A 27,289-nucleotide genomic window follows, 5' to 3' on the forward strand; every position below is an offset into this window, starting at 1 on the left:
CGTTTGGCTCCATCCCTTCCCGTCTGTCTCCCACCCAAACACAAAGCATGATTCAGCTCTCGGCTTCCCTGCCAGAAATATTCATAGAAATTAGAGAATAGGAGAATCACTTGGGCTGGGAGGCACCTCCACTTAACCCCCAGGTTTCCATCAGCAGCACTAACAGCAGGGTCCTGCTCTCCTGGTGCCATCTCCCTCACACCCCATGGCAGCCCTGGAGCTGCTGAAGCAGCAGCAGAAGTTTCTCTGATGTTTATTCTGGATTTTCCCCCGCTTCTGCCTCAGCCCATCACTCCTTGTTCAGCACAGCACTGAGGGGTTCAACCACACGATGCCCCCGTTAATTTTATTTGTGGCCATAAAGCCAAACCACCGTGCTGGAGATATCCCCTGCTCTCAACAAGGATGGGATCATCCTTCCTTTGTCTCAGGGCACGGGGCTGTGATGCCTTCCAGGTGCTCATCCCTGGCCTTTTCCAATCTAGGGAATGGGCTCGGAGTGTGACAACACCAGCATAACCCCACAAATCAGGAAAATCAGGAAAATCAGGAGCCACCCATCTTCTGGAGCTTCCCAAAGACCTGCACATCTCATTGCACCAGCTCCTGTCACAGTGTCCACAACTCCTGCCTTTGGATCCTGCACCAATCATTTTCCACCTCCCAAAGACCTCCCCAGCTTTGCAGGAATGATGCCTAAAGATTTTTTTAGCTTTTTATATATTTTCATACATTTGTAGCCTCATAGCTTTTTAATATGCAGTTCCAGAGTTTCTAGTAATTTCCCTGCCCTTTCTCACGTTTTGGAACAACAAGCCAACCCTTCCTAACACATCCTTGAAATTCTGATTAGTCTGATTTTAACAACAGGAATTTCTAACGAGGACATCTTGTTTTGCACCAGAATTTAAGAGATGTAACAAGGCAGAACAACTCCGAGGGGCAGACCCAAGGGTGGGTTGCTGGGGCAACTGGCCTCTTGTTGGATGCACCTGTTAGATGAACTAATTAATTAACCTGATAAAAACTGTAGAAATCCAATAGCCTGTCTGCACAGAAAGCTTTTGTCACAAAAACTGCTTTTGGAATTGCTACTCTTGACGTTGTTTGGGAAGGTTTTGCCTTTTGATTCTAGGCAGCAGGTGACATCCCTGCCTGCCTCCCTCACTCCCTCCCCAACACTTGTGGCTCTGCCCAAGGATCCCACAGGTCAGGGGGATCAGCTCCCATTAAAATGACTCCAAACTCAGGCAGGAAAAGCTGGGAAAAACTCCTTACCAGATTAGTGAAGATATAGGTGTAATAGGCAGATGCCATCCCCAGTTCAGCTGCCTGTGAAGGAGAGGAAAAAAAGAGATTAAACCAGAGCCTGACAATCTCCAATCTCCAGCAAGGCAGAGCCGGGGCCACATTCTGCTTTTTCAGACTTATCTCTCCCTGCAGGAAGGGAGGGTGGGACACAACAGTTGGACCAGGGAAATGAAAATCATGGGGAGTCATTTTTCAGCAGGACTGAGCCTACCTGGGGTCTCCTGCCCACAACAGCCCTGACAAAGCTCCTGCACAGAGAGAAATGACCCAGCTCCAGACCCCTGGGAGCATCCCTGCTCTCTCCATGGCATTCCAAGGTGGAATTCAGGGATTTCTGCATCCTGCAGGTGCACCCATGCAAGGATCACCTCTAAGGAAGATGTCTGTGGAAAGCAGAAGATTTTGAACCCCTGACAGACCCCAGTGGTGCACACAGACACTGGAAAGGTGAGGGGGGGTCCTGCAGCCCCAGAACCCCTTGGGATGAGGAATTCCATGATGTTTTTGGAGGAAAACACGGATTTCTGCTTTGTGTGTGGATGCTGCTTTGGTCCTGTTTTGGGACATAACGAGGGAAAGGAGCAGCTGAGAGCTCCAGGTTTGTCCCTTCCACCACAACCCCGTGTTGGAGAAAGGCAGGAAAAGCTCTTGGGAGTTACAGGAATAGGACAATCAAGCCACTGGTGGTTTTCTAGTTTTATCGGTCAGATTTGGGCTCAGATCCCACAAATTAATGAGCATGGATGAGACCCAATAATTCAGCCTGCTCTCCAGAATTGAGACAGGGCTGTGCTGGCCACAGAAGTAGAAGAAAACAGGGCAAAAGTGTCCAGGGATGCAGAGAGAAGGACACAGAATTTTCCATGAGGATGATCTGTTCTAGAGATCACAGAGCATATAACTGAAGCCCTTTCCCAAAATTCTCGCTGCACAAGGAGTTGGTCGTGGGAACAGATGCTCGGGAAAGTGGGGCATTAATCTACAGATGCTCCTGGAAGCCTCTGTTCCACTGCCAAGCACAGCTGGTCTCAAATCAAGTTTCCAGACCCTGGCAAAGAGGTTTTCCCAGCAGTCCAGACCACACAGAGCAATGGGAGGCAAGGAGGGAAGGACCAAAGGCAGCAGCTCCTGGTGTGAGTCCCTTTTTATCCCTCCCAGAAGCTGTGACAGCAGAAAGTGAGGGAAGGAAAGACAGAAAGAGGCAGCTTGGATTGTACCTCTCCTTTTTCCTGTCCTTCACCTGCTCCTGTGCAAACCTGAGGCCACCACCACTGCCTCAGTGGCTCAGCCCTGGCTGTCCCCAGCCCCTTGGGTGCACATTTTCACCCTGTCCCTCGCCCAGGTGGCACAACAGACACACAAAGCCAAGGAGTCCCCTGAACCCAGAGGAGGCCGCCTCATTTCTCACCCCTTCCACAGCAAAACTTGGCACCAGTTCCCCCTCCTCATCCCTTCCTGGGGACAGTGACAATGGCAGCTCTCCCTGTGACCCACTTTGAGGTCAGAGTGTTTGGTTTCAAGGGCAGAGAATCCAGGTGAGCAGCAGAGCTGCGCCTGAGAGCGCCTCTCCCATCCATTCACCTGGCCCTGGCAGCTGGGAGCAGGACAGGCTGGGAATGTGGGAGTCATCCAAGTGTCTCCAGCCCATCTGTGGAGGGTGAGGGATGAGAAACTGTGAATTCTTTTCACTGTGCAGGGCTGCTCTCCGGGGACAGCCCCAGCAAACCCGCAGAGCGTTTTTCCTCTGCTGCCCTGTGGGGGAGGATGTGGATTCACCTGATGCTCAGCACCACCATATCCCTGGCTCCACCTCTATCAATAAAACACTTTCCAGCCTCCCAAAGTGCAAGAAGTTGCTGGAACAGGATTTCTTTATTTATTACCCTCCATTCCTACAGCCCTCTAACTGGAAGAATTGGGTTTTACTGGGAACTGCTGGTAGTTTCTGCCATTTCTCAGAGGTGGCAGAAGGAGGCTGGAGCTGGGCAGGGAGATGTGGGTGCCTGGAGAGAGAAGCTGGGAGCCTGTGGGAAGTCACTATAGCAACAGAGGAGGGGGACAGCCCTGAGCAGCCAGGCAGCAACAGGGAAAAAGGGGGGAAAAAAACCACACCAAATCCCCCATCCTGACTAGACAACCCCCACAAAAAATTCCCCAAACTGTCTATTTAGAAAAGAAAATTGCATGTAGTAGAATAAAAATATTTTAGGGGGAGAGAGGAACGATGAAATCATCCCTGCTGGATGCCATCAGGGATAAATCTGACACGGGCAAGGCCTTTGGATGACACATTCTGTGACAAGACAGCCAGGACAGTGTGGAATGCCTGCACCAGCCAGGGGCATCCCAGGGCTTGGATCCTGCCTCCCTTCAGGAATGTGCTTCTTGTTCCCTCCAGGATGTGGGAAACTCTGCTCCATCTGGAGCCACTGCTCAGTTTTGAGGCAGGCTATCAAAACATGCTCTAGAAACTGCAGCCAGAGACCATTTAAAAATAAACAGGATTAAAATAAAATCTCGGTTAATAAGACAATAAAAATATAAAGGAGGAAAAAGTTATACACATAATGGGAGGGGAAAAAGGGGGCACAAGAGTCATTTCAGAGAGCTGAGCAGTCCTTCACAGCTCTTTGATGGCAACACCACTTCTGGAGAGCAAACACATCCCCTCAGAGCAATTAAACCATCACTTGCACAGATCCTGCCCTGGAAATTCCATCAGTGGCAATTCCCTTGATGTCTTAAGTTTTAGCTTTCATATTTTTGAGATTCTGTATTAGTGTGTGACTCTGAACTCCATACAAAGTGTTCCAAGTTCTCCTCAGCTCAGTCACACAAAACAATCCTTGTCCAGCCCCAGAACCAAGGACACCGCTGCAGCTCCAGCCCCAAAAAGTGCAAAGAGCAGAGAATTGAGGGGAGAATCTGGGAGGGTGGGACTGCAGAACCTGGAGCTGGGATGGGACACTGAACCCCAAGGTGGGAATGGACCCAAACTGATAAAAGTGTGAGAAATCCTGGCCCAGGGTCCATCTTGGGTGTAGCCACTGCCAGGCTCTTGCACTGCCCAAGGTGAATCCTTTGAAGGATTTTAATAAATCCCTGATTCATTCCTTTAACCCAGTCCAACCTCTGTTCCAGGCAGCCTCTCCAGGCATCACCCTCTGGGCAAAGCCCACTCCCAGCGCTGCTGTGGGAATTTTCACATTTCAGGATCACACGACAGCTGGCTGTGGGGAGCAGCAGCACCCCGAGGGGCAGGGGATGGACACTCACCTTCTGCAGGATGGTGTGGGACATGGAGGCGTTGGCGTGGACGATGATGGTGGCTGTCTTGTCATCTCTGATCTCCTTCAGGAGCGGGGTGGGATCCCGGCTGTCATCCAGCATCCGCACCGACAGCGTGTCCTTGGAAATGAGGAACTGCCTCAGCAGCTTCTCCAGGTTTAAAAGGCCTTTGAAGAAAAGAGAGAAAAAGAACAGATCCCTTTTCATGTGAGGCTCTCCCATGGAGCAGAGTGAGACATGACAGGATGCGTTCCTGAAGTTCTGGGTCTGTGCACTGCAAAGGAAAGGATTTGGGGCTCAGTGCTTGGTCCAGCAGGGAATGAGAAATGATGGAGCTATTCCAACTGTTCCCCAGAAAGAAAGAAAGAAAAAAGAGAGTGGAAGAAAAGGATTTGGGGCTCAGTTCTTGATCCAGCAGGGAAGGAGAAGTGATGAAGCTACTCCAGCTCTTCTCCAGGAAAAGAAAGTGGCCCCAAACTCCTCCTGGGAAGAGGTAAGACCTTCAACACAAGGTCCAGACAAGTTCTCCATTATCTTCCTGCATCTGGGATTGTTGTGGTTACTGGAGGATTGTTCCTTCCCCTCAGCCTGTGCATTTCCAGCCCCCAAATTAAGTGCCCAGGAAGCTGCGGCTTTTTTTTTTTTTTTGAGATCTTGGAACACTTGGATGGGTTGCTGCTCCCTTCCAAGGGCATGAGAAGCTCTGCCGAGAGTTGGAGGTCACTACAAAAATACAACATTAGAAAATTGTCAAAAATAAGGATGGGCACGTCAAGGGCTGCTTCCAACCCAGCTGCCTTGAAGCCTAATAAGATGTCAAAACTCCTGCTGCAGATTTTGTTAGTCAAGAAAACAGCTTCGATAGAGCCTCTCTTCTTTCCAGCTGCTGAGTTCCATCAAGAAGTAACCTCCTGCCAAGTTTGATTGACCTGAGGGACCAATAGATGGAATCATCAGCAAGACACAAACAGCATAGCCACACATCCCATCCCCATGGGAAGACAGCCCCAAAAGAGGGGGGAAAGCTGAGCTGGAGAAACAGAACTATCAGCAGGATCACATCCCAGCTGGTAGGGAGGCAAATTAACCCTCAAGTCAGAGTTTTACTCTTAATCTGACTTATTTTTCACTGCATGAATCCACTCATTCTCCAGCAGATCAGGAGGCAGGGAAGGGACACAGCGGGATGGGATCAGCGCTGGAGCTCTGCTCCAGCAGACTGCCAGCACTTCATCAGTGCAGGAAAAGGGACACATCCAAGACAAGGAGCCTCTGGTTCACAGGGAGAGGTTTAAAGCACTCCTGACAATGCCCTTGCCTCTCACCTTTTCTCTGGGTACAGGTAGGAGCACAGCAAGGGGTTAGAAAAGCTGCTGTGCCGGGACTTGTCTGGGTCACATCAGCTTCTTCTTCCTCACCAGGCAGAGAATTCACTCTGCTTATAGCACACAATACTTCTTTATAAAGAATACTTCTTTAGTCTTCTAACTCCAGAGTGCAGTAAATTTTACCTAAGTCCTCCATTTGACCCTTGAGGATGGGGAAAGGTTTATTTTCACCTCATTCCACGGCTGCAGGGGACCAGACAGTCAGCTGCAGGTTACAGCCCTGACACTACCACGTTTACTTGCAGCTCATCCCAGCAAACTCCGCTGCTGTGAAACCAGGAATTTTTTTCTAAAGCTAATCAGGCACAGAGAGGAAGAAGTGGAACCAGGAAAAAAAAAAAAAAAAAAAAAAAAAGAATAATTTGATCTCCACTTTCAGCTCGAGGAAATTATCATTTCCAGCACGTTAGATCCTACCTGTAGCCTCATCAAGCCTCCTGCTTGCAGCTGCTCTTGCTGTGTGCAGGGAAGTTCTATTGTGTGCAGAGATTCCCCTTTTTTTTTTGATGCTGAGAGGATGTGAGACTCTTGCTGCTGCTGCTGCTGCTGCCAGACTGGCACTTCAGAGGGATGTGAACCCCAGCAAAGGCTTGCAGACTCCTCCTGGCACCTTTGAAGTACTAAAGTGAGGACAGAGAGGCTGCACCAGGCACCTGCTGCTTGAACACTCCCGTGGGGAGCTCTGAGAGAGGCTCAGGCTGGCTTGTGGCAAGTCCTGACCTTGAGGATTTGATGTTTTCCTTGTACAAACATCTGGAGCTGGCAGGAGCAGCCCCATTTCTGAGCTCTCAGCACCAGAGCTGCTCCCTGGGAAGGAGGAAAGGCAGGAGCTGGAGCTCTCCTGGAGTGCCACATCCCTGTTTTCATCCTTGTCCCATCATTCATTCCCATCCATCCTCGCTTTTAATCCCAACACTGCTGTTTCAAACATCTCCCTGGGTGTTTGAAAAAATAAATAAATAAATGGATTAAGGATGTGCACAAAGCCTTGGACCTCAGTGCCCTGGACACCCTTCCCAAGCACTGGGTGTTATTCCCTCCCCTCTGACAATCAGAGAAGCTCCTAAAAAGTCCACACATCCTCTTTTTTTTGCCTATTTGGGTCAAGATTTCTGTGGAATCACACAAAACTTTCCAGAGCAGTTCCCAAACCAGCTAATTCTTGAACATCACAGAGACACTGAGTCAGATAATTCTATTCACCAAACTGAATCACACAAATCTCATTCTATTCATGGCATTACATTTTACATTCCCCATGGCATTACACTTAGGCTGGCCCAAGTTCTTTGGCTTTAAGGGTCATTTTCTGCTTCTGCCAGGGGAAATCCCAGCCAGTCCGCAGAGGAAGGATGTGACAGGATGAGTGTGGCAGGGTAGGGCCCAGGGGTCCCATCACACAGCCCACATTTAAACCAAAGCAGCTCCAGCTTGCCCCTCCTGGGATCTAAATAATAACATCCCTCAAAACAGCATTTCATCACTGATGAGCAGGCAGCTCTTATGCTCCCCTCAGCTGCCTCAAGGGAACCTTCCAAAAGCCTGAAATGCCTCCAGTTAGTTGTTTAAGGATTGTGCTTAGGAGCAGAGCATGTCCTAAGGGAAAATCAGGGTTGGTGCTCCTACATGAAGCTCAATTAAGCCTTGTCTGTGCTCTGTTACAGTCAGGGCATGTTGGGCTTCAAGCCTGGCTCAGATCAGGTCCTTGCTGAGCACAAAGAACTGGATGGATGAAAGGTTCCTGTCCCACTGCTTGCCCGGGTCTGGGAAAGTATTGAGTTATCCAGCAGCACCAGAACGAAATAAATTGGATTGCTTCAGGTAAGAGGGTTTGATCCAGATAAATAAAAATCATATTAATCGTATTAATCCCAGTGGGAGACACCTGGCCCAGGAGTGGGGATCAAGGCAGGGGTGCAAAGCCCCGAGCTTCCTGCACAGCAGCTGAGAAAACTTAATTATCTTTGCTTCTCTTCTTGCTTAAGGTTAAAGTTAGACAATGAAAAATTCTGGCACTGGGAGTGATGTGGGAGACCATCTGCATGATTTTAATTGCATCATTTTGAGCCGGGGCCTTTCCTGGGCTTAGGGTGAGCCTGCTCACTGAAGGTGATTTACTGACTCACCTCAGCCCAGCGCCTGCTGCCCCCAGGGCACACAGAGCACAAAGAAAAGGTAAAGTCACTCCTGCTCCTTGTGTCCCCGTGCAGGAATATTCCCCTGCCAGCCGCTGCTGGGAAGTTTGCCCAGGGCTAACTGGGAACGATGCTGCCTTTCCTTCACTCTCCAGTCAGAGAGCAGCATTCCCAAAGCTCCCCCTGCATCCACAGAGCTCCTCTGCCAGGCTGGTTCTGGCAAACTCCAGAGCTGATGGGTCTGGACCAGGGCAATCAAAGCAGAACTGGCCGCCCCAAATCTAGGACACAGTGACCTCAGGAAGGACAGGACGCGCTTGGCTCCAAGCACTGGGATGCAGAACCTGGTGCTGCCACACCAGGAGCTCTGCAGGGATGGAGATGGCCCTGATGAGGTGCAGATGGTCCTGCCCAGGTGGAAATGGTCCTGCCCAGGTGGAGATGATCCTGACGAGCTGGAAAGTCCAGTGTCCAGATGCACAATCACCAGCAGATGCAGGCTGCAGAGCTCAGGAGGGCGTGCACTGTGCTGACTATTTATCCAATTCTGCTTTTAGGTCACAGACTGCACGTGGCTTTGGGTAAGACATATTCCAAAGTGCTTTACTTGCCTAAAAATAATTTCCAGAAACAGGCCTATGCCTTTTTAAATTTTCTTTTTTCTTATTCAAAGCCCCATCTGTGGAAGCAAAACGCTCTTCATATGGTCAAACAGAAGGCAGGATAATCTCTTCCCATCCTCTTTCCTCCTCTGAAAAACACCTCCATGGGGCATCAGCATAGTGAACCTGCTCTGGAGTAGAAAAGGCTGCTCTGACCAGACATGAGGACCTGGGACCTTCTCCAGCAAGCACCAAAAAAAAGAAAAGAGAGATGAAGCAGAGGGGGCAGGCAAACCCGGCCTGGCAAACACTTACATTCAGCTTTGGCACAGATGAGGCAGGCAGTGGTGCAGTTAAAGAAATTCAGGATTCCTGCCACGGCCACACTGATGTCGGTGTTGCTGGGGTGGAGGTTGAGGGTGGTGAACCTCTGGAGCTGCAGCTTCAGGAACTCCTCTGGAGCCACTTTGAAGTGAGGAACCTGAGCGGAGGGAGGAGGAAAGAAAATATAATTAAAGAGGAAGTAGAAATGAAAACAAGTAAATCTGCGATAAAGGACCTGTGGTGTGAAACACACAGCAGGCAGAAAGTGGAATATCCCAATAAAACTGCAGAAATATCACTGGAGTCAAGAGGGGAGGGTGGGATTTGTGCAGCAGCAGAGGAAAATAATTATCACAGCAACAAAAAGCCACGGGAAGGAGTGGATCAGGAAAAGTCTTGCTGAGCCACTCAGTGAAAGGCAATGGGGATTGTGATTACAGCACAGGAAACCTTTCGTGCGAGTTCAACCTAATTAGCTGGGGCACTAATTGTAGCTGGGCCCAGCCTTTGCTTGGGAAGGACGCTGTGCAGGCAGGCAGGGCCAGGGGGCTCATCCAGGGCCCTGTGCTGTGAATCCAGCCCTGCCTGCTCTACGGAGGTGCCACCAGGTCATTAATTAGCAGAGATGAAGGCAAGAACAAGATGAGCCCGTGCTGGCGAGACTGGGCAGAGGAGGAACAGAAGCTTTGGGCATTTGTGATCAACAGAAGGCCAGACAGGGCTGGAACCAATGGTGCTGGGCTTGTCATTGATCCAGCAGAGCAGCACTGGAGCGGGATGCTGCTCCATGGGGAGTTTGGGGAGCTGGGAAGCTGCAGAGCTCCCTCTGAGGTCGCTGCTGCACATCCTGCAGAGCAGAGTGGATGGAAGGGGTGGGCAGAGACACAGATGGAGCCCAGACACTGCGGCCTCAGCCACAGACAGAGAGGCAATCTTGCTTTTCTTCTGCCGCGTGAATTATCCTGGAAGGAACAGAAGTCGGAGAAAGGGAAACATCTGCCACAACTTTGTTAGCAGCGTGTCAGGTCCCCTCTCCCTCCATTACTGGTCCTTCCGAAGCCATCAGCCCCTGTCTCCTCCTGGGAGAGCCCATTAGCAGCTCCGTGCTGTACTGGCAGCAGGAGCTGGTGGTTAGCAGAGGAGAAGTTAAGGAGTAATAAGCTGCTATCTGCCTTGATTCCAGCCCTCAGCCAGGAGGGAGAGGTGGATTCCTGTAACCAGAGCTGACAGGGAAGCTCCTGGGAGTGATCCAGACCCAGCCTGGGACTCGGAGAGAGAGGCAGACACAGGGGAAGGAATGCAGCACCACATCAGCTCCCAGAGCTGAGCACAGCCCTGTTCAGCCCCAGGAATCCTCCCCTCCTTCCAAGAGCTCTGCCCCAGAGCAACTCCCCTTTCTGAAAGGGGGAAAGGGATTCTTTGGGCACGAGAGGGGGAACACAGGACAGGTTCACGTCCCCAGATCATCAGTCACTCCACCTGGGGACACTGCTCCCCTTCCCTGAGGGATGGCTGCAGGCACAGGGGGCTCTGCCTGGGCTCTGTGTCCTGCTTGACACGGTGGCACCAGCTGATGCTCCAGGGATGTAAATCCCAGGGCGTTCCTGCAGGTTTGCATCACTTGGAGGGAGAAGCAAACACCTCAGGAGGGCACCAGCACTCACCTCTCCTTTCTGAAGAAAAAAAAGTAAATCAGGAGCCTCAGATCAGACTCAGAATGAATCCGAATTTCAGAGGAAACACATTTGCAGAGTTGCCTTTCCTGGGATGGAGCTCACGTCCAGGGCATTTAGCAAGAGAAAAAGCTACAGAACACCCCCAGGAGACCTCTCCTGCTGCAGCCCCATGCATCAGGGCTGAAATATCCCTTCCTTCTCTTCCACACTCCAGGAACAAGGCCCAGCACTCATTTGTGAATGCAAATTATTTACAGTGCCCAGTCCCAGCCTCCTCTCCTGGAAGTCTGGGCTCCAGAGAGAGCCACTAAATGGTTGAGAGATGTTATCTGGCTTTAAAGGAATGAACTATGAGAAGAGAACTCAATTTCTTCTTCCGACTGCAGAGCCAGATCAGTGTAGGATGTTCGAGGCTTATAAAATATTAAATCCAGCACATAGTCTGGACACAGATAAAAAAAAGGGGTTGAACTGGATGGAACAGCAGTAAACATAAAGCTTCCCAAGTATGTGCACAAAGTCAGACGGAGCTTTGGGTTTGCATCCATCAGGGCAAGCTCTGGGGTTTGCAGCCTTCAGCCTGTGGGGATGTGGCTGTGTTGGGTGTGAGGGGAGTTGGAGCAGAAGGGGATGCAGAGAGGAAAGGGGAGGCAGAAAAGAGGAAGAAAAAGCAGAAATGAAGACATTGCAAAAGTCTGTGCTTTAGGAGGAGGGGTGATAAACCATGAAAGGAACTTCTCCACTTACCTCTTTCTCCCCACAGATGTTGCTGATAATGGAGCTGGAGGCTGGGCTGGAGGAAGGTCCCAGGACTCCCACCACACCCTTGGGGAGGATCTGGCACACTGTGGGCATCAGAGGGAACAGAAGTCAGAATTCATCCCAAATTCCAGCAGACCGTCGTGCTCACAGTGCCTGCTGCACCTCAGAAAGGACACAGCATCATCTCCTTCCCACAACACCCTCTCTGCCATTTCCACCCCAAAAATCCCTTTATTTATGAAGCACTGTGGCACTGTCCATCTTCCCCCAGTCTTTTAAAACCCCACCTAAACTCTCCCCAAAACCCCAGAATCTCCATCTCTGACCCTCTCCAGTATGACCCCTCTCTGTCCCCAGGACAGAAACATGAACTAAACTTTATGGAAGATGCTACACACAGCAGTGACCTGGCTTCAAAGCACCAAACAGACTTGTAGGGATTTCTCCCCTCAGCTTTAGAGAGTTCAGTGGTAAAACAAGGATTTCAGTGCTGGTTTTCATTTGTTTTGTGTTGTTTTCTTCCTGGCAGTAGTTAAACCCTCTGGCTCCCTGCAACCAAGGTTAGCAGAACCATAAAAAAACACTTGACAAACTGAAGAAGTTAAATCTCTTCCTGGGTTAAACTGCAACCCTTTTTCTTTGGTCCTTTTAATTCACAGCACAAATCCAGCTGAATTTCAGTCGTAGGAGCAGCCCAGCTGGTGTCACCTCCCTGCTGCCACTGCCATCCCTGCATGGCTCAGAACCCTTCCTGCAGAGCACGAAAAACCTCTGAGAGCCCCTCATGCCTCAACCCCTGATCTCCCAAATCCTCCTGAGAGCTGCCCACAGCTCCTCCTGCACTGCCAGACCTGCCTCAGCAGCCTCACACACTCAGCTTTTTCCCCAGACAAAGCCACATTTGCTCAATTGGAAACTCTCTGAAGAAATTGGATACTGAAGGGGAGGAAGGAGGCACCAAAAGGGAGAAAAGAGGCACCAAAACTTTTATGAGCTCTGGCCAAGGCAAGTTCACAACATTTCTGTGTGTGAGAACCAAACCACTGCATCCCAAAGCTGAGATTTCGGACACAGGAGCTCTTCAGTATCAAACCTGCCTCTTCCCCTGCTTTGTACCTCAGAGCAGCTCTCGTGGGGGTTGTGAAGAATTATTTGAGATGGGAAAAATTCAAATCTAAACTTTTTTTTTTTTTTTTGGTGGGGGTAGTAAAGTGAATTTATCAACAAAACTGCTGAGTTACAGATCAGAGCAGGGAGTTCAGCAACTCGGAGAGTCTTTAAATCAAGGCTGGAAGTAGAATGAAAGCTCACTGTGGTTGGGGTGGTTTTAGAACAGCAAGCTTGGGGTTGAGTGTGGGGTTAGGGAAGTGAACATCTACAGTTTCAAGTTTTCCCAGAGAAGCTGTGGCTGCCCCTGGATCTCTGAAGTGTCCAAGGCCAGGTTGGACAGGGCTTGGAGCACCCTGGAAGTTGCCCCTGCCCGTGGCAGGAGGTGGATCAAGATGATCTTTAAGGTTCCTGCTAATCCAAATAATTCTGTGATTCTTGAAGCCTCCACAGCCTCACAACTGGGATATGAGGCCCAAATCTCATTTAATTTGTCACTTTGGGGAATTGGTTCTTCGTCTTTTTTGAAGGGAAAAACTCCTTATCCTCCCAAGTCCCTGCTGATTGCTCTGACTTCTTACAGAAAGTCTTCATGAAATGCAAACATCTCCTCTTGGGTTCTCCTTCCTTCTGAGCTCCCTCGCCCTCCAACAACTCAATCTCCTACAGAATGAGGGATATTTTTTTTTCCTGCAGCATCTTCAAAGGAAACCAGGGCTCACTTTTCCTCCATGCTTAAAAAATTTACAGGCACTTAAACCTCTCCAGAAGATCCTTTTAAATAAAGAGCACCAGTGGTTTGAAAGCCTTGCCTGCTGTCTCAGCAGCACTCATCAGTCCCTCTCAGCTCTGCCATTCAGCATCCACGAGCAAGGAGCTGCTCTGAGCCCTCCCTTATCCACAGCTCACCCGGACAAAGTTCCTGGGGAAAATTTCCTTGTGCCGTGCAGGGGAAAGTTTGGTGAGTGATTTTCTTCTCGTGCCTGCTAGCAGGAACAAAAATTGGGTTAAGTAGTCATAGCAACAGAGTTGCAACAACTGGAGGAAGAAAAAAGACCTGGCTTATCACTACCAGGGGGTAACATCCACGACAATGAAGGAAAATGAATGGAAACGAAGTGGAAGTGCCTGAGGCAAAGGTTTTGACCACATTTGGAAAGCTTCTCTTGTAATCCAAGCATATTTCCTATTTCAGAATAATTACCTGATGCTGTCAGGTCTCCACAGGGAGAAAAGGCTCGACCTTGCTGCTGCCATGGGTGTCCAGACAAGCACTTGCAGGATGTGGAAATGTTGGTCCTGTATCCAAAATCCACCCGTGATGATCCCCGGGACTGTAATTATGGATAATCACAGACCCCTTTCATACTCCAGTACCTGGGCACCACAAAAGCTGTGGGATGTGCTGGGCTCTGTGTGAGTGCTGCAGGCTCCAGCAACTCCGAGTTTCTGTCCCAGTTTTGATGTTGTTTAGAATTCAGGGTCTCAAGGGATGCTGGACATTGAAGTGGCATCACTTTAAGAATCTTCACCATGGGCACCACTAGATCAGGTGTGTGTTCAGGGCACAGGGACCCTCCTTTTGTACAGCAGGGCAGTGTCCAGTCATTTCCATGAGCGAATTTGGGAATAAAGTCCAGGTTTGGACACTTGGGACACAGCGAGATATTTTTTAAAGGAAGGCAGAACTGCAAACTTATTTTTGAACGTGAAAAAGCACAACAAATTAATAGCTCTCGATGATAAATGTAAGCACATCCCTTCAGATATGGTCAGAGTGTCTTTCACTTCCTGAAATCCCAGAGCACCTGGAAAACATTTCCATGAATCCTCCCCTGTTCAAAGCAGGGTTGAAAGCTCCCTCCAGAGAGAGGATCCACCCCTGGGGCAGAATCATCTCTTTCAGAGCACACAAATACCTGAGCGGGGCCTCAAACAGAATACACAGAAGATTCCTGGCTCTAATTCAAATTAAACCAGCAGGGAAGGTGTGGAAATTCCTCAGCAGCTCCCTGATGGCAGAACACAGCCGAGATCTCCAGAGACAGGGACTGGTCACGGGATTCTCAGAGAGAAAACACCAAGTGCATAAACAGAAGGGGTTCTAGAGATGCTCCTGAAGCAACCACAGAGGTCTGGAGAGGGTGGGGATGCCCTGCAAGTGTCCAGGTTGGATGGAAAATGTCCCTGCTCATGGCAAGGGGTGGAACAGAATGATCCTTAAGGTCCCTTCCAACCCCAACCATTCCATGATTCCCTGATAAGCAGAGCAAGCTGAAACATTAAATCCCCCAAAATCGTGGGACAGGTAAAAACAACAGGCTGAAGGCACAGAAAGGACCCTTTGAAAGGGCTCTTTGAAATATCGGTGTGGATAAATCCAAATCTCCAATTCTCCAGCTGCTCCCTGGCACTCGTTCCTGACCTGCCCCGGGATGTTTGGATCCACAACAAAGAGGAGCTTAAAAGGCTTCGAGGCCAGAGGGGACAAGGTGACAAGCAGGGAAATCTGTCCTGCTCAGGCATCAAAAGGAACAAGGTGGTTTAGATAAAGAAGTGATTAAACAACTCATTTTGGAGCTGCACAAAAGGAGAAAAGGAGTGGAACATCAAACACAAAGAGAACAGGAGAAAAGGTTTTCCTTGAAACAGGGGAAAAAAAAAAAGGCTCTGCCCACAACTTCTAATTGAAACTTCCTTAAAAATCACACAGGAACAGCCAAAGTTTGTGTTCATTCATATCTAAAGGTGGAATGGCAAACCAGGCATGAATGTGATGGATTGACTTGGATTTTACCTGATGGAGCAGTTCAGATTTTGGGGTTCTCTTACATTAAAACACCTGGGTCAGCCAGAAGGGAAAATTGGAGAAAAACAGCTCCAGGAAAAAAAAAAAAAAAAAAAAAAAGAATAAAGTAAAATTAAATAAAGTAAAATCAAGTAAAAAAAGAATAAAATAAAATAACCCCCTGACTCCTCAAATAAAAATCCTAACTCTCCAAAATTCTTCCTTTTCTTGTATATGGAGCATGTGGTGTAATCCCAGCACTCGCAGACCTGTCAGCTAAGCATGGAGCTGTGACACTTAAGAGTGAATCAAAGGGTGTGAAATGTGAGAACGGTATTAAACAGCTGTAAACAGCTTTGCAGTCACAGGTTAAAACATCTCAACAGTTTTTTATTAATATTGTGTGTCATAACAAATACCAGCAACTTATTGAAGCATTGAAAGCCATGAAAGCCTTGAAATTTAAGTTCAGGCACCTGATTTTCCTCTGCCATCAGGATAAATCAAGAATAACATCAGTGACATTAATAGCAGAGCCACACAGAATCCAGATTATTCCTTTTCTAAGAAAAGCTCCCAGACATTTTTTCCCTCTGAAGAAAAGGCAAATAACACACAGCACAATTCACCAAAATCAAGTCAATATGCTCCAATTTCTACTCTAAAAATCCAAGTAAAGGAAACAAAGAAAATCACCCCAAGGTGAAAACTGGAAATGGGAGATGCCTTCCTCACTTTCCAATTTCTCCCCAAACCCAACGTTTGCTGAAATCAACGATTTCTTGCATAATATTTCATTCTCAGCCAAATAATATTCCTGTGCTGGAGAAACCTTTGAAGAGAAGGATTTCTGAGCAGTGTCACAGGATGAAAATAAGGCAGAAATCCCTCCTGTGGTCCTTACAGCAGCTCTGGGGTCACTGCAATCAAATCTGCTTCCCAAACAAAATTAAAGGCCAGGAATGCTGCTGCAAGCAGGATATTTATGAGGAAGGAACAAAAAATGGAGCTAAAAATGCTGCTGGTTCCTTCAAAGATAAAGAAGGTTGGGGAAAATGAGAAATCTGCTCGTTTTCCAGGAGTCTCACAGGGAGATTTGGGATTTTTAAGGAGCAAACTGGGAATGTGCTTGGAATGAGTCCAGAGGAGGCCACCAAAGGGAGGAGAGGGATGGAGCAGCTCTGCTGTGAGAGTTGGAGATGCTCAGCCAGGAAAAGAAAAGGCTTTGGGGTGATTTAATGGTTCCTTCCAGCTGAAGGGAGGGAAAGATGGAGAGAGACTTTTACAGAACAAGGGGGAATGACTTCAAAGTGCCAGAGGACAGGGATAGATGGGATAATGGGAAAAAAAAAATCCTTCCTTGTGAGGGTGGCAGGCCCTGGCACAGGGTGCTCAGAGAAGCTGTGGATCCCTGGAATTGTCCAAGGACAGGCTGGGGTGGAGCTGGATGAGCTTCAAGTGGGATTCTGTGATTCCCTGCAATCCAGGCAATTCCCATCCCTTCTGCCACACCTGGCCAGGTAAATTGGTTCTGCCCTAATGCTGTGCCAAGTTAGGGGAATACAGTGGACAAGAGAGACGGGGAGGACCAGGAAAATCTTTAAAAATGCAGGGATCGAAGCAGTGGAGAGGTGCTGGGTGCAAGTCCCTGAGCTGGGTTCAGTCTGGGCTGCCTGACAGGCTCTATAAATAGAGCCCAGGTACTTGCTGAGACTCTCTTTATTAACTGCACACTTCTATAAATAGTGCAAACGCTCATCAGGAAATGAAGGAGTGATGTGCTGATCCCACAGCCCCACGGAGCTGCTCTGCCAGTTCATCTGGAGAACCCTGAGCACTGCTGGGCAGAAAAGCCACCAAGACTCCAGGGAAAGGCAGCCCACAACACTCTGTCACCCTTTCTGGGGATACCCTGCAGATCACACAGTCACGGAATGCAGAGTCATCAGGAAACAAGTCTCAAATCCCTATTATTTAAAATTATTCCTCCAGCTTTATCGAGCCAACTGGTAATAAAAAATTATAGCCCTCCCTTGAACTCTAAAGGTTGGCTTAAAAATGATTCTAAAAGGAGGATTTCCTATTCCAAAGGGATAGGAACCCTCTTACAGGAAAAAAAAAAAAAAAAAACTACCACAGACCTTTGGGATTCCTTTCAAACTCTGGGAGAGTGAGCATAAATTTCTTTTGTATTCACCAGCATAGTACTGTCATATTGGGCATCCGGAGAACAACCCTAACAAAGAACAGTTTCATTCAGGAACTTGAAAGTGAGATGGGAAACCTGCTGCTCTTTCAAAATTAGCTCTTCTTCATCCTCATGATTTCAAACCTCACTTGAAAAACTTCACTTGGAGTAAATAAATCTGCTGCCAATCTCAAGCTCCAGGAAGAGCTGACATGTTTGCTGACACACAGAATTCCAGGGGGTTTTAAAAACAACTTAATTGCACCCAGCTTGCCCGGGAGTCTCTTGTTTGCTCACCATTAAGTGAGCCAACTAAAAAAAAAAAAAAAATCCTGACAAAGGATCAGCATTACCCTGTTTACTGACAGGCAGATTAAAGGAAATTATTTGTCCCAAGCTGCTGAATGGTGACAAAGCTTACTGGGGGCAAGGATCCTGTCAGTGCACACCTGGGCTCCCAAAATGAAAACTGCTTTGCGCAAAGAGCAGAGAGATGGGGGGGATTTTTTTTGTTGTTTTTTTTTCTCTCCGTTCCCCTTTGACTGTCGCAAAACCACGAGTTCAGCGTTCCAGACACTCGTGGGAGGAGAGCCGGGCTCTCTGGGTGGTACTCACTGGTCTCTGCTGTCTCGTACTCGCTGTCCCTCAGCAGCTCGAAGATGTCCACCTCCACCCTGGCCTTGCCCGCCCGCTCGGGCGCGCGGTTGATGCGGTTCTTGGCCAGGGTGATGGAGAGCCTCTCCCCTCTGCTGCACTCCATGGGGTCATCCAGGATGGCAGCTGTAGGGGGGATAAAGGTGTTGGCGCTGGTTAGGTTTGGGATCTGCACTCCCCCTCGCTGTCCCCACACTCGCTGATCCCTGCAGGAGCTCTGTTTGTGCTCCTGGCACCACCAGAGCTGGCGCATCCCCCTTCCCACACGTGGCCTTTCCCGCTGCTTCTCCCACTCCCCAGGTCCTGCCAGACAGGTGGGTGGTGAAATCTCCGCAGCAGCCTCTGTTTTACCTGCTGGAATGGCACAGCACAGCCACCCACGCTGCCAGGCTCCCAGCACCCACTGCCACCACACAGGCTGCCTGCTCCCAGAGAGGCACATCCAGCTGTCCAACCCTAAAACAGCCCAGATCCTCACATCCTAACAAAGGCACAAGGTCCCCAGAAACCCCCGATGGTTCCTTTGTGGAAGCACTGATAGGGTGCTCAAGAGCTGGAGTATTTCAGGAAGCAAGTGGGCAGCTGTGGGTGGGGAGGGACAAATATTTTTCCAACAGAACGCTTTTGGCTCTTGAACCCAGCTCCTGGGGCTGCCCACTCAGATCTGTGACGAGCAGAGGGAGGTGGGGAGGGGCATTATCTTTTCTTTCTGGAGGGAAGGCAGAAAGGATTCCGGAATGGAGCATTCAGGCCAGAATTTCAGGAGGAGCTGGCACCCCAGTGGGTTTATCCTTGCTGACAGGAGGTCTCTCCCCAGAACTCAGCTTTTCCATTTTATCTGGGGAAGAGCAGCACTGCTGTTTGCTGTGGACATTAAAAAACCACTAATTCCTATCTTCCCTCCCCAAAAAAATCCTTCCACAGGGAGCAGTGCCATCCAGGACTGCTCAGGTGCTGGATCAGGTGGAGGGGAGCAGAGCAGGGATTAGTGGGGCTCTGCTGGTTCATGGCAGGGAAAGAAGGAACCCCCTGGAGCAGCTTTGCTGGAGCTTTGGAACCTGGCCTTGTGCTGCAGCAGGTTTGGGGCTTTTTTTTTTTTTTTTTTTTTTTTTTTTTGGTAGAGAAAAGCATAAATGAGCTGGGAAGTGAAATCCAGCCCATCAGGGAGATAGCCTAAGAGCAAGGCACAAAGGACACACAGTTTTGCAAGGCAGGGCTGCTTGGGACCAGCACAGAGCAGCACAGGGATGTTGAGCTGGAGGTGGGACTGAGGGATCCACAGAAGGATCTGGAAGGTCCTCATAGCTTCCATCACTCTCCACTGCCACCATGGAGTGTCCAACACAGCCCAGACCTCCCTGTCTGGGGCCCAGACTCCTTTTCCTATGATTTTCCTGCCCCCTAGACTTTGACCCAGCCCCAAAACTCAAAGCACAGCCTGATTTCAACACCCAGCTTGCACCACCTCTCAGGGCTCTTTTCCCAGCCTTGCCCTGCTCATCCCAGTGGGATCTTTTCCCTCCTGGCACAACTGCAGAGCATCTCCATGTCCCAGCCCTGCCCTAACCCCAGCAGTGGAAGCCCAGAAGTGGTTCACAGCAGCCTGATTTACTTCATATCCTGATAATACTCAAGAATTCCTTCTTTTCCTATCTTTTCCCAGTTTTATGAGAGTTAAATCGAGTTCATCTCATTATGCAACAAAAAGGGTTGTGCTTTCCTCCAAGGCCAGGAGCAGGGGTTTTAGGACATTAATATGGCTGACTACTTCTTTTAATTAGAACAAAGCTGGGAGAACAATTTGCCATCAACTCCACTTTTCCAGGAGAGAAGCAGAGGAGAAAGTTCTTGTAGAAACTTCTCCTGCAGCCCTGCTCCCAGGGAAGGGTAAATCCATGCGCTGAGCCTGATGAACATCACCAAATGCAGCTCAGGTGCTGACTCTGGGAAATTAAAGATCAGCAGTGGGGGAGTGGATGTCAGCATTGTCAGATTCATTAGTTTTTAATTTAAAGCTTCAAAAGCACTAAATAGGGGGATGTTTTCAAGTATTTCCCTAATTGGCAGCTTTCAAACAAAATCGACTTTCACCAATGTACAGTTAAATGATTTTTAAGTATAAAAATAGTCAAAACCAAAGCACTTGGACTAGTTTCCTCGAGCCAGCTAAGCAAAAAAGTTTGCACAGAGCTTTTTATATCTCTGTTCAGGATGGGATTTTCTATTCTTACTTTTGACAATCTTGAAAACTTCCCTGAAGGTGAAGGAGGGAAAGGAAGAAACCTAAAGTAACAACAGCAAACCTATTCAGCTCTGAATGAATTTGAACGTTGGGAGCAAATACAAGAGGAAGGGGAAAATGAAGGTTTTGGAAAGAAAGAAATTCAGATGGAGAGCCTGGATCCAGGCTGGAAGTGACAGCAGCAGTTCCAGAACCCAGATCAAACTCCAGAAGAGTTTCCAGTCTCCCTGTGGGATTTAGGAAACCAGCAAAATGTGCTCGTTTTTGGAGACTGGTTACTTTAACTAAATATTAAACCAGCCCCCAGGACTAGGGAGGTAATGAGGCTGAACTAATCTTTATTTATTAAAGCTGGAGGATGAAAAAAGGTCATTTAATGTTTAAAAAAGGTTGGTTTTAAAGCTTCATGGCTCGGGACACTGTGCCAAAGCTCATCTAATAGAGGCATCATTAAGTATGAACGAAAATCTTTATAGAAATTCCCTTTCATCTCTTCCTGTCTATTAAACAGGGGAAGATGCATCAAGTAAATCTTTAATCCCAAAGACTTACAGCAAAGTCTTTGAACTTTGTTGCCCTCAAAAAAATCACTCCTATCTTCCCCATAGTGATAAATGTCTCTGGTCTAGACTGCTTCTCCATGAATGATGAGAAAGATATTGCAGAGGGAGCCAGGAGCACCTGGATCTGCAGTGCCTGGCTCAGGACTGCTCAGGATTTCCCAGGCACCGAGTGAAGCCAGCCAGGAGTGAGCTTTTCACAGGAAGAACATCTCTTCCCATGGGATGTTCCAATTCTGACAGCGAAACATCCCTTATATTGTAATAATTAGCTTTTTATTCAATTTACTCGGATTTTCCATATAATTAACACAAAATCCATGCTCCAGAAGCGCCAAACAAGGAGAGTTTATACCTTTGGAGTAGCTGGGTAATAATAAATCAAGGTTCAAGCAACAAGTGACTTCCACTGCAAATCTCCATCAGACAGATTTCAAAGGCAATGCTCAAACTTAGTGATTTAACAGCAAGAAGCAGAAAAATAAAAGTATAATTGGGAGCCAGAGAAATGCAAGTGGATGTGATGGCAGCTTCTGAGAAAAACAGATTTAAATGACTGTCCTGCAGGGATTTTTCGTCCCTTAGGGGTGGGGGATGAGGAGGAATTGGTGCTCTCTGCTGAGCCAGGATCTGCACAAGGAACAGGAATTGGTGTTCTCTGCTGAGCCAGGATCTGCACAAGGAACAGGAATTGGTGCTCTCTGCTGAGCCAGGATCTGCACAAGGAACAGGAATTGGTGTTCTCTGCTCAGCCAGGATCTGCACAAGGAACAGGAATTGGTGCTCTCATCTCATTCAGGATCTGCACAAGGAACAGGAATTGGTGTTCTCTGCTCAGCCAGGATCTGCACAAGGAACAGGAATTGGTGCTCTCATCTCATTCAGGATCTGCACAAGGAACAGGAATTGGTGCTCTCATCTCATTCAGGATCTGCACAAGGAACAGGAATTGGTGCTCTCATCTCATTCAGGATCTGCACAAGGAACAGGAATTGGTGCTCTCTGCTCAGCCAGGAGCTGGGCAAGGAGTTCCTGTGGTTTCCCCAAGCCCCACATCCCTAAGCCCACATGAGAGGGGGCCCTGTGGCCACAGCCCCTGCAGCCCTGAGCACAGCCTGCTGTGACAGCAGATGCTCAACCCCTTCTGCCTCTTGCCCTGCAGACAGTTCTCCAGGGGGAGGAAGGACATTCGTTTCTCACCCCAAGCAGCTCAGTCGTGCCTCTCCGTGCCGGGGGCAGGCAGGGCTGTCACTTGTGTGCTCCCCAGGCTGCAGCACCCAGAGCTGGGTGAGACACAGCCATCATCTGACTCTGCCCCAGCAGCTCAGCCAGCGCTGGAATTCCATCCTCACCAGCCTCAGCTGGGTCCAAGCAGGGCTGAGGAAGCAGAAAGGCTCCATCCTCCATTGCCCAGGGCCGTGGGGCTCCCGGAGCGCTGCCTGCCCCAGCCAGACTCCCAACATCTGCACTCTGACAGGCTGATCCCACTGAAGCCAGCTTCAACATCACCCCCCAACTCGCGATTCATCCAAAATCTAATGAAGTCACATTTTTATCACAATAACAAGATGCCACTGTGAGGATTGCACGCAGCCACAACAAGCTGTGTGCAGCTGACCTTTCCCTGTTCACTGTTTTTTAATTTATGTTTACTCCTTTTTATACCTTTGAAATGTAGAGTCATACTCAGAAACATGATTTCCATCTCAAGGAGCCTCTGGAAAATGTAGATTTAACACAGCACTGGCTTGGTAAACAGGATATTTCACTGTTCATAACCTGTCCCTCCAAGTGAAAAACACATAAAGGTGCCTGTAATATTTCCTAGATGTCCCAAATGACAGGTTAACATCACACTTACAACCTCTTCTGATTTATGCTCTAAACACAGCCACAGAATCACTGAGGTTGGAAAAGACCAACCTTGCCCAATCCCCAGCAGAGCAGTGAGTGCCACCAGTCCAGCCCTTCCTTGGACACCTCCAGGGATGGACACTCCAAACGTCCCTGGGCAGCCCCTGACAATATTTAACAACCCTTTCCATGGGGAAATTCCTGCTGCTGTCCATCCTGATCCTCCCCTGCCCAGCCCGAGGCCGTTCCCTCTCCTCCTGTCCCTGTTCCCTGGGAGAAATCCCAAATCCCCCCTGGCTGTCCCCTCCTGTCAGGGAGTTGTGCAGAGCCACAGGATCCCCCCTGCTCCCCCTTTTCCCCAGGCTGAGCCCCTCTCCAGTTCCCTCAGCCCCTCCTGGGGCTCCAGCCCTTCCATGTCCCTCCAGTCCACGAGGAGCCCAGAACTGGACACAGAATTCCAGGTGGGTCCTCACCTCCCTGCTCCTGCTGGCCACACCATCCCCCATTCCCCAAATCCTCTATGTTCCCTTTATCAAATTAAGAGCTGTAATCCCAGCCCAACCCAGAAGTGCAGTACCTGCCATTGGAGCCAACCAGTCCTTCCTCTCCAAACCAGGAAACCCAAAAGAATTCCAGGAAAACATTTCATTCTTCAAACACTCATGTCCTGCTGAGGAACATCAGGGATCTCCCCAGACCTCCCCATCCTCCTGAACTCCAAACCACCTCCAAAACCACGAGACTGCAGGGTCAGGTGAATACAAATTGTTGCCAAAATTGCCTCTTTTTTTTGTGCTTTTCTGCTCTGCTGAATAAGGTATCAACCCTCCAGGCTGTCAGTAGAGTAAAGGAGAAGAAATTTGCACAGTTCCTCATTACAGGGCTGTCAAGTGGAGCTCCAGTGGAGAAACAGGTGGGATTGTATTTCCATTATAATCTCTGAAGTGCTGCTTAAAAATAAAATAAAAAGGCGTCAACACGCTATTACTCTGCGAGGAAAGAGCATCTCATCAAGGAAAAAAAAAAGATCTGAAAACATAAAATCTCCTTCACAAAGAGCCTTGATAATGTTTGTCTGGTCGGGGTAGCAGAGGGCTATTTATTGCTCTTGGCCAGCACTGGAAATCTGCATTTAAATGGAGCTTCCCTCTCATTCCTGCTATCCTGAGAGAGCAAATTCAGGGGAGATGTGATAAAAACAGCTGAGGGCTTTAGTTCCTGCTGCTTGAAACACAATCTCTCTTTTATCTTCTTTAATAACTACTTTGTGTATATAAAATCAGAATTACACTCCCTGAGACCTGGAGTTTTCAGGAAAATTGAGAAGGAAGGTGGTGATCTGTCCGTCATGATGGGATGCAAAGCCTCAGTGGGACCATCCCTGGATCCCAGCAAATATAATCCCTCTATAGCAGGCAGGTAAAAACCCTCCAGGCTCCTCATCTCACCTCATTTTGGGAATATAAATCCCACTTCAGGGCAGCAGCAAACACCCTGAGCATAAAGAGAGCAGCAAAAAGGCACAAAAAGATAAGAAAAGGGTCTAAAATGGGGAATTCCCATCCAGAGCTGGTTCAGAGGGTCTGAACTCACCCTCTGGTACCAAAGAAGGGCAGGAAACTGATTTTAAAGGGAAACTTCTGTGAGTTCTCACAGCCAGACTTGAGGCACTGCAGCTGTGGATTTAAATACTGGGTTTGTGACCAGGTAAGTCCCATTCCATGCCCTGAAAAAACCTGCTGAGAGAATTCCCAAAAGCAAGGAGAGAAAAGCAGGGAGAAGGAGGAATGAGGGATTGAACCTTCCCGAGGTATAAGGTCAGGGAATGGGATTCTGGCCCTGAAAGGAATGGACAGGAAGAATGAACACCAGGGGCTCTCCTGCATGTCCAAAAAAACCCCAAAACAGGAAATTCCAGGCACCAGGACCTTGTTTCTGCACAGGTCAATGTGGTGTGGTGGGATGGCTTTTTTTATTTTTCCTGAAACTTTGCTCCCAGCAGGAGCTCCCCGCAGCACTGCCCTCTAATCCAGATTTTCAGCACCTCTGCAAAGCCCCATCTGTCAAACTGGACCAGAGTTTGCCAAAAATCCAAGCTCCTGCACGGCCACCCACATCCCCTAAATACCTAAATCTTATTTTCTTAGGAATCCAGCCTAAAAACACTGACCAGAGTTAGGAAGATCATTTTTCTGCCTGTCTTTTGCTTCTATAATGTCGAGCAGAGTTTCCAAAGGAGGTTTTTCTGCCCATTTTCGTGGTCTCGGGTGACTGGCAGCAGCTGTGGTTTTGTAGGAAGAGAGCACTGGGAAGCCCTGGTGGGGCCAATAAACTTGGCAAGACCAAGAAATGAGCAAGAACTTAATTAAGTCAGTGGAGAGTATAAATATAAGAAAAATAAGCACTCAAACCTCAAGTGCCACTGCCAGGCAAGCAAAAAGAATGAGGAAGGAAGAAACAATGAGTAAAGTTCTGAGTTTAAAAAAAAGCAACCTAAACCAACAAAAAAAAAAAAGCCAACAAACAAATGGGAAAGTCCAGCAGGATTTATGGCTCTGATGATGGATTTGAGAGATGGCAATAAATAATGGAGCTGTGGGATTTTGGGGCTGGAGAGCTGGCAGAGAGCAGGCAGGAAAGGACCCAGACCCCACAAAATACCCTTAATAAATGTGTTTTGTACCCACAACCCCACAAAATCCCAGAGCTTCGTCCCCAGAGGTGGCTGAGTTTCAGCACACACAAAGATCTGCAACACTTTGGGATTTTCTGGTTGCCAAGGATTTAAGGAGAGAACCATTCCCACACCTGGCACATCGCCTTGCAGGGCAAAACATTTCCTGAAGTTCCTTCAGATCACAGCCTGGAAAAGACCTTTAAGATCATCAACCATGGTCACTAAACCCTGTCAAGTGCCACATGCACACAGTTTTGGAGCACTTTCAGGGATGGTGACTCCACCACCAACCTGGGCCCGTGCTTGACAACCTTTCCATGGAGAAACTTTCCCTAATATCTAATCCAGAGCTCCCCTGGCACAACTTGAGGCCATTTCCCCTGATCCTGCTGGGGATGAGACAGCAGGTTACAGGATTTAAGGAGTTGGGGGTCCCTCTAAAACCACTGAATTTCCATGAAGTGGGCTTTAATGACCATTTTCCTCTGAACCCTTCAGGATATCTCAGCATTTGAAGGGAATTTGCTCTTCCAGCACCTCCTGTTTCAGGGAGCTGGCAGCTTTGGCTGATCCCCCCCCAGCACACTGCAGAGGATGAACAGCTCAGCCCAAAGGATGCAGCAGGGAATTCCAGGCCCTGGCTTCCCCCATCCAGTGATTAATCCACACACAGACACAGAAAACAGCCCTGGATGTATCCCCAATATCAAAGTGAGGAGGGGGAAAACGTCGAGGGATCTGGGAGGTTTGTTTGCATTAATATGGAGAGTTTAGAGATATTTTTGCACCACTTCTATTCCTGTAACAGATCACTGCTGCTGTGACAAATCTCTAAAAGATGGAAACAAGGACAAGGACCGACCATGCTGGAGGCAGATATGGCAATTCCTATAAAGATATGAGCCAGACAAATGATAGGTGGAATGATTTTCATTCTCTCATGATGGATGAAGGATGAAGAGATAAAACATCTCCTCAAGGTTTTCCAGGACCACGCGGCAAATAAACAGATTTAATGTGCCAGGAGACTTCAGGAAGCCTTGTTTAGAGACTCAGCCTTTCTGCCACCAAAAGCTGGCAGTTCTGCCTCAGTCCTCAGGCATTTGAGGGCATCACAAAGTCAGCACTACGAACAGATCTTCTGGGAGATGGGAATCCCTGGGAGCAGGAATGTGTGCAAAGATAAATGGGTCAGTGCCACGCAGCTGAGTGTGGATGGAAGAGTCAAACTACGTTTGGGAGCCTTTGGGTTGGGAAGGACCTCGGAGATCATCAAATTCCACCCCCTTGGCATGGGCAGGGACACCTTCCATGGCCAGGGACACCTTCCATGGCCATGGACAACTTCCATGGCCAGGGACACCCTCCATGGCCACCTTCCATGGCCAGGGACAACTTCCATGGCCAGGGACAACTTCCATGGCCAGGGACACCTTCCATGGCCATGGACACCTTCGATGGTCACCTTCCATGGCCAGGGACACCTTCCATGGACACCTTCCATGGCCAGGGACACCTTCCCCTAAACCTGTCTGCTCCAACAGAAAAGCTGAAAAGATGAATAAAGTTGGGAAAAGGTGACATTGGAAACCTCACCTCTCTTGAAGAGTTTCCAGATGCCTTAAAGCACATAAAAGAGTTTGACTCAGGTATAAAACGACACTTGAGCCTTCCCCTGACATGCCTCAGGAATGTTTTCATCCCTGTGCTTTCCTGATAGAACAAACACCTTT

General features: G+C 48.6%; 1 protein-coding gene across 2 annotated transcripts in view; it reads right to left on the bottom strand.

The window, feature by feature from the left end:
* Positions 1-27,289, bottom strand: part of GRIK4 (glutamate ionotropic receptor kainate type subunit 4) — a 114,190-nt gene that overhangs the window by 47,278 nt on the left and 39,623 nt on the right. Inside the window, exons 1-6 of one of the 2 annotated variants that reach the window (XM_062508817.1) lie at positions 18,575-18,665; positions 18,185-18,349; positions 11,472-11,569; positions 9,040-9,205; positions 4,588-4,766; positions 1,279-1,332 (exon numbers count right to left, since the gene is read on the bottom strand). In XM_062508817.1, coding sequence (XP_062364801.1) covers positions 1,279-1,332; positions 4,588-4,766; positions 9,040-9,205; positions 11,472-11,569; positions 18,185-18,349; positions 18,575-18,665 — 753 coding nt within the window. Of the gene's footprint in view, positions 1-1,278; positions 1,333-4,587; positions 4,767-9,039; positions 9,206-11,471; positions 11,570-18,184; positions 18,350-18,574; positions 18,666-27,289 lie in introns of those variants that run through there. The other variant, XM_062508816.1, reaches the window with a different exon arrangement.

The sequence above is a fragment of the Cinclus cinclus genome, chromosome 25, assembly GCF_963662255.1.
Source record: "Cinclus cinclus chromosome 25, bCinCin1.1, whole genome shotgun sequence".
Lineage (NCBI taxonomy): Eukaryota > Metazoa > Chordata > Aves > Passeriformes > Cinclidae > Cinclus > Cinclus cinclus.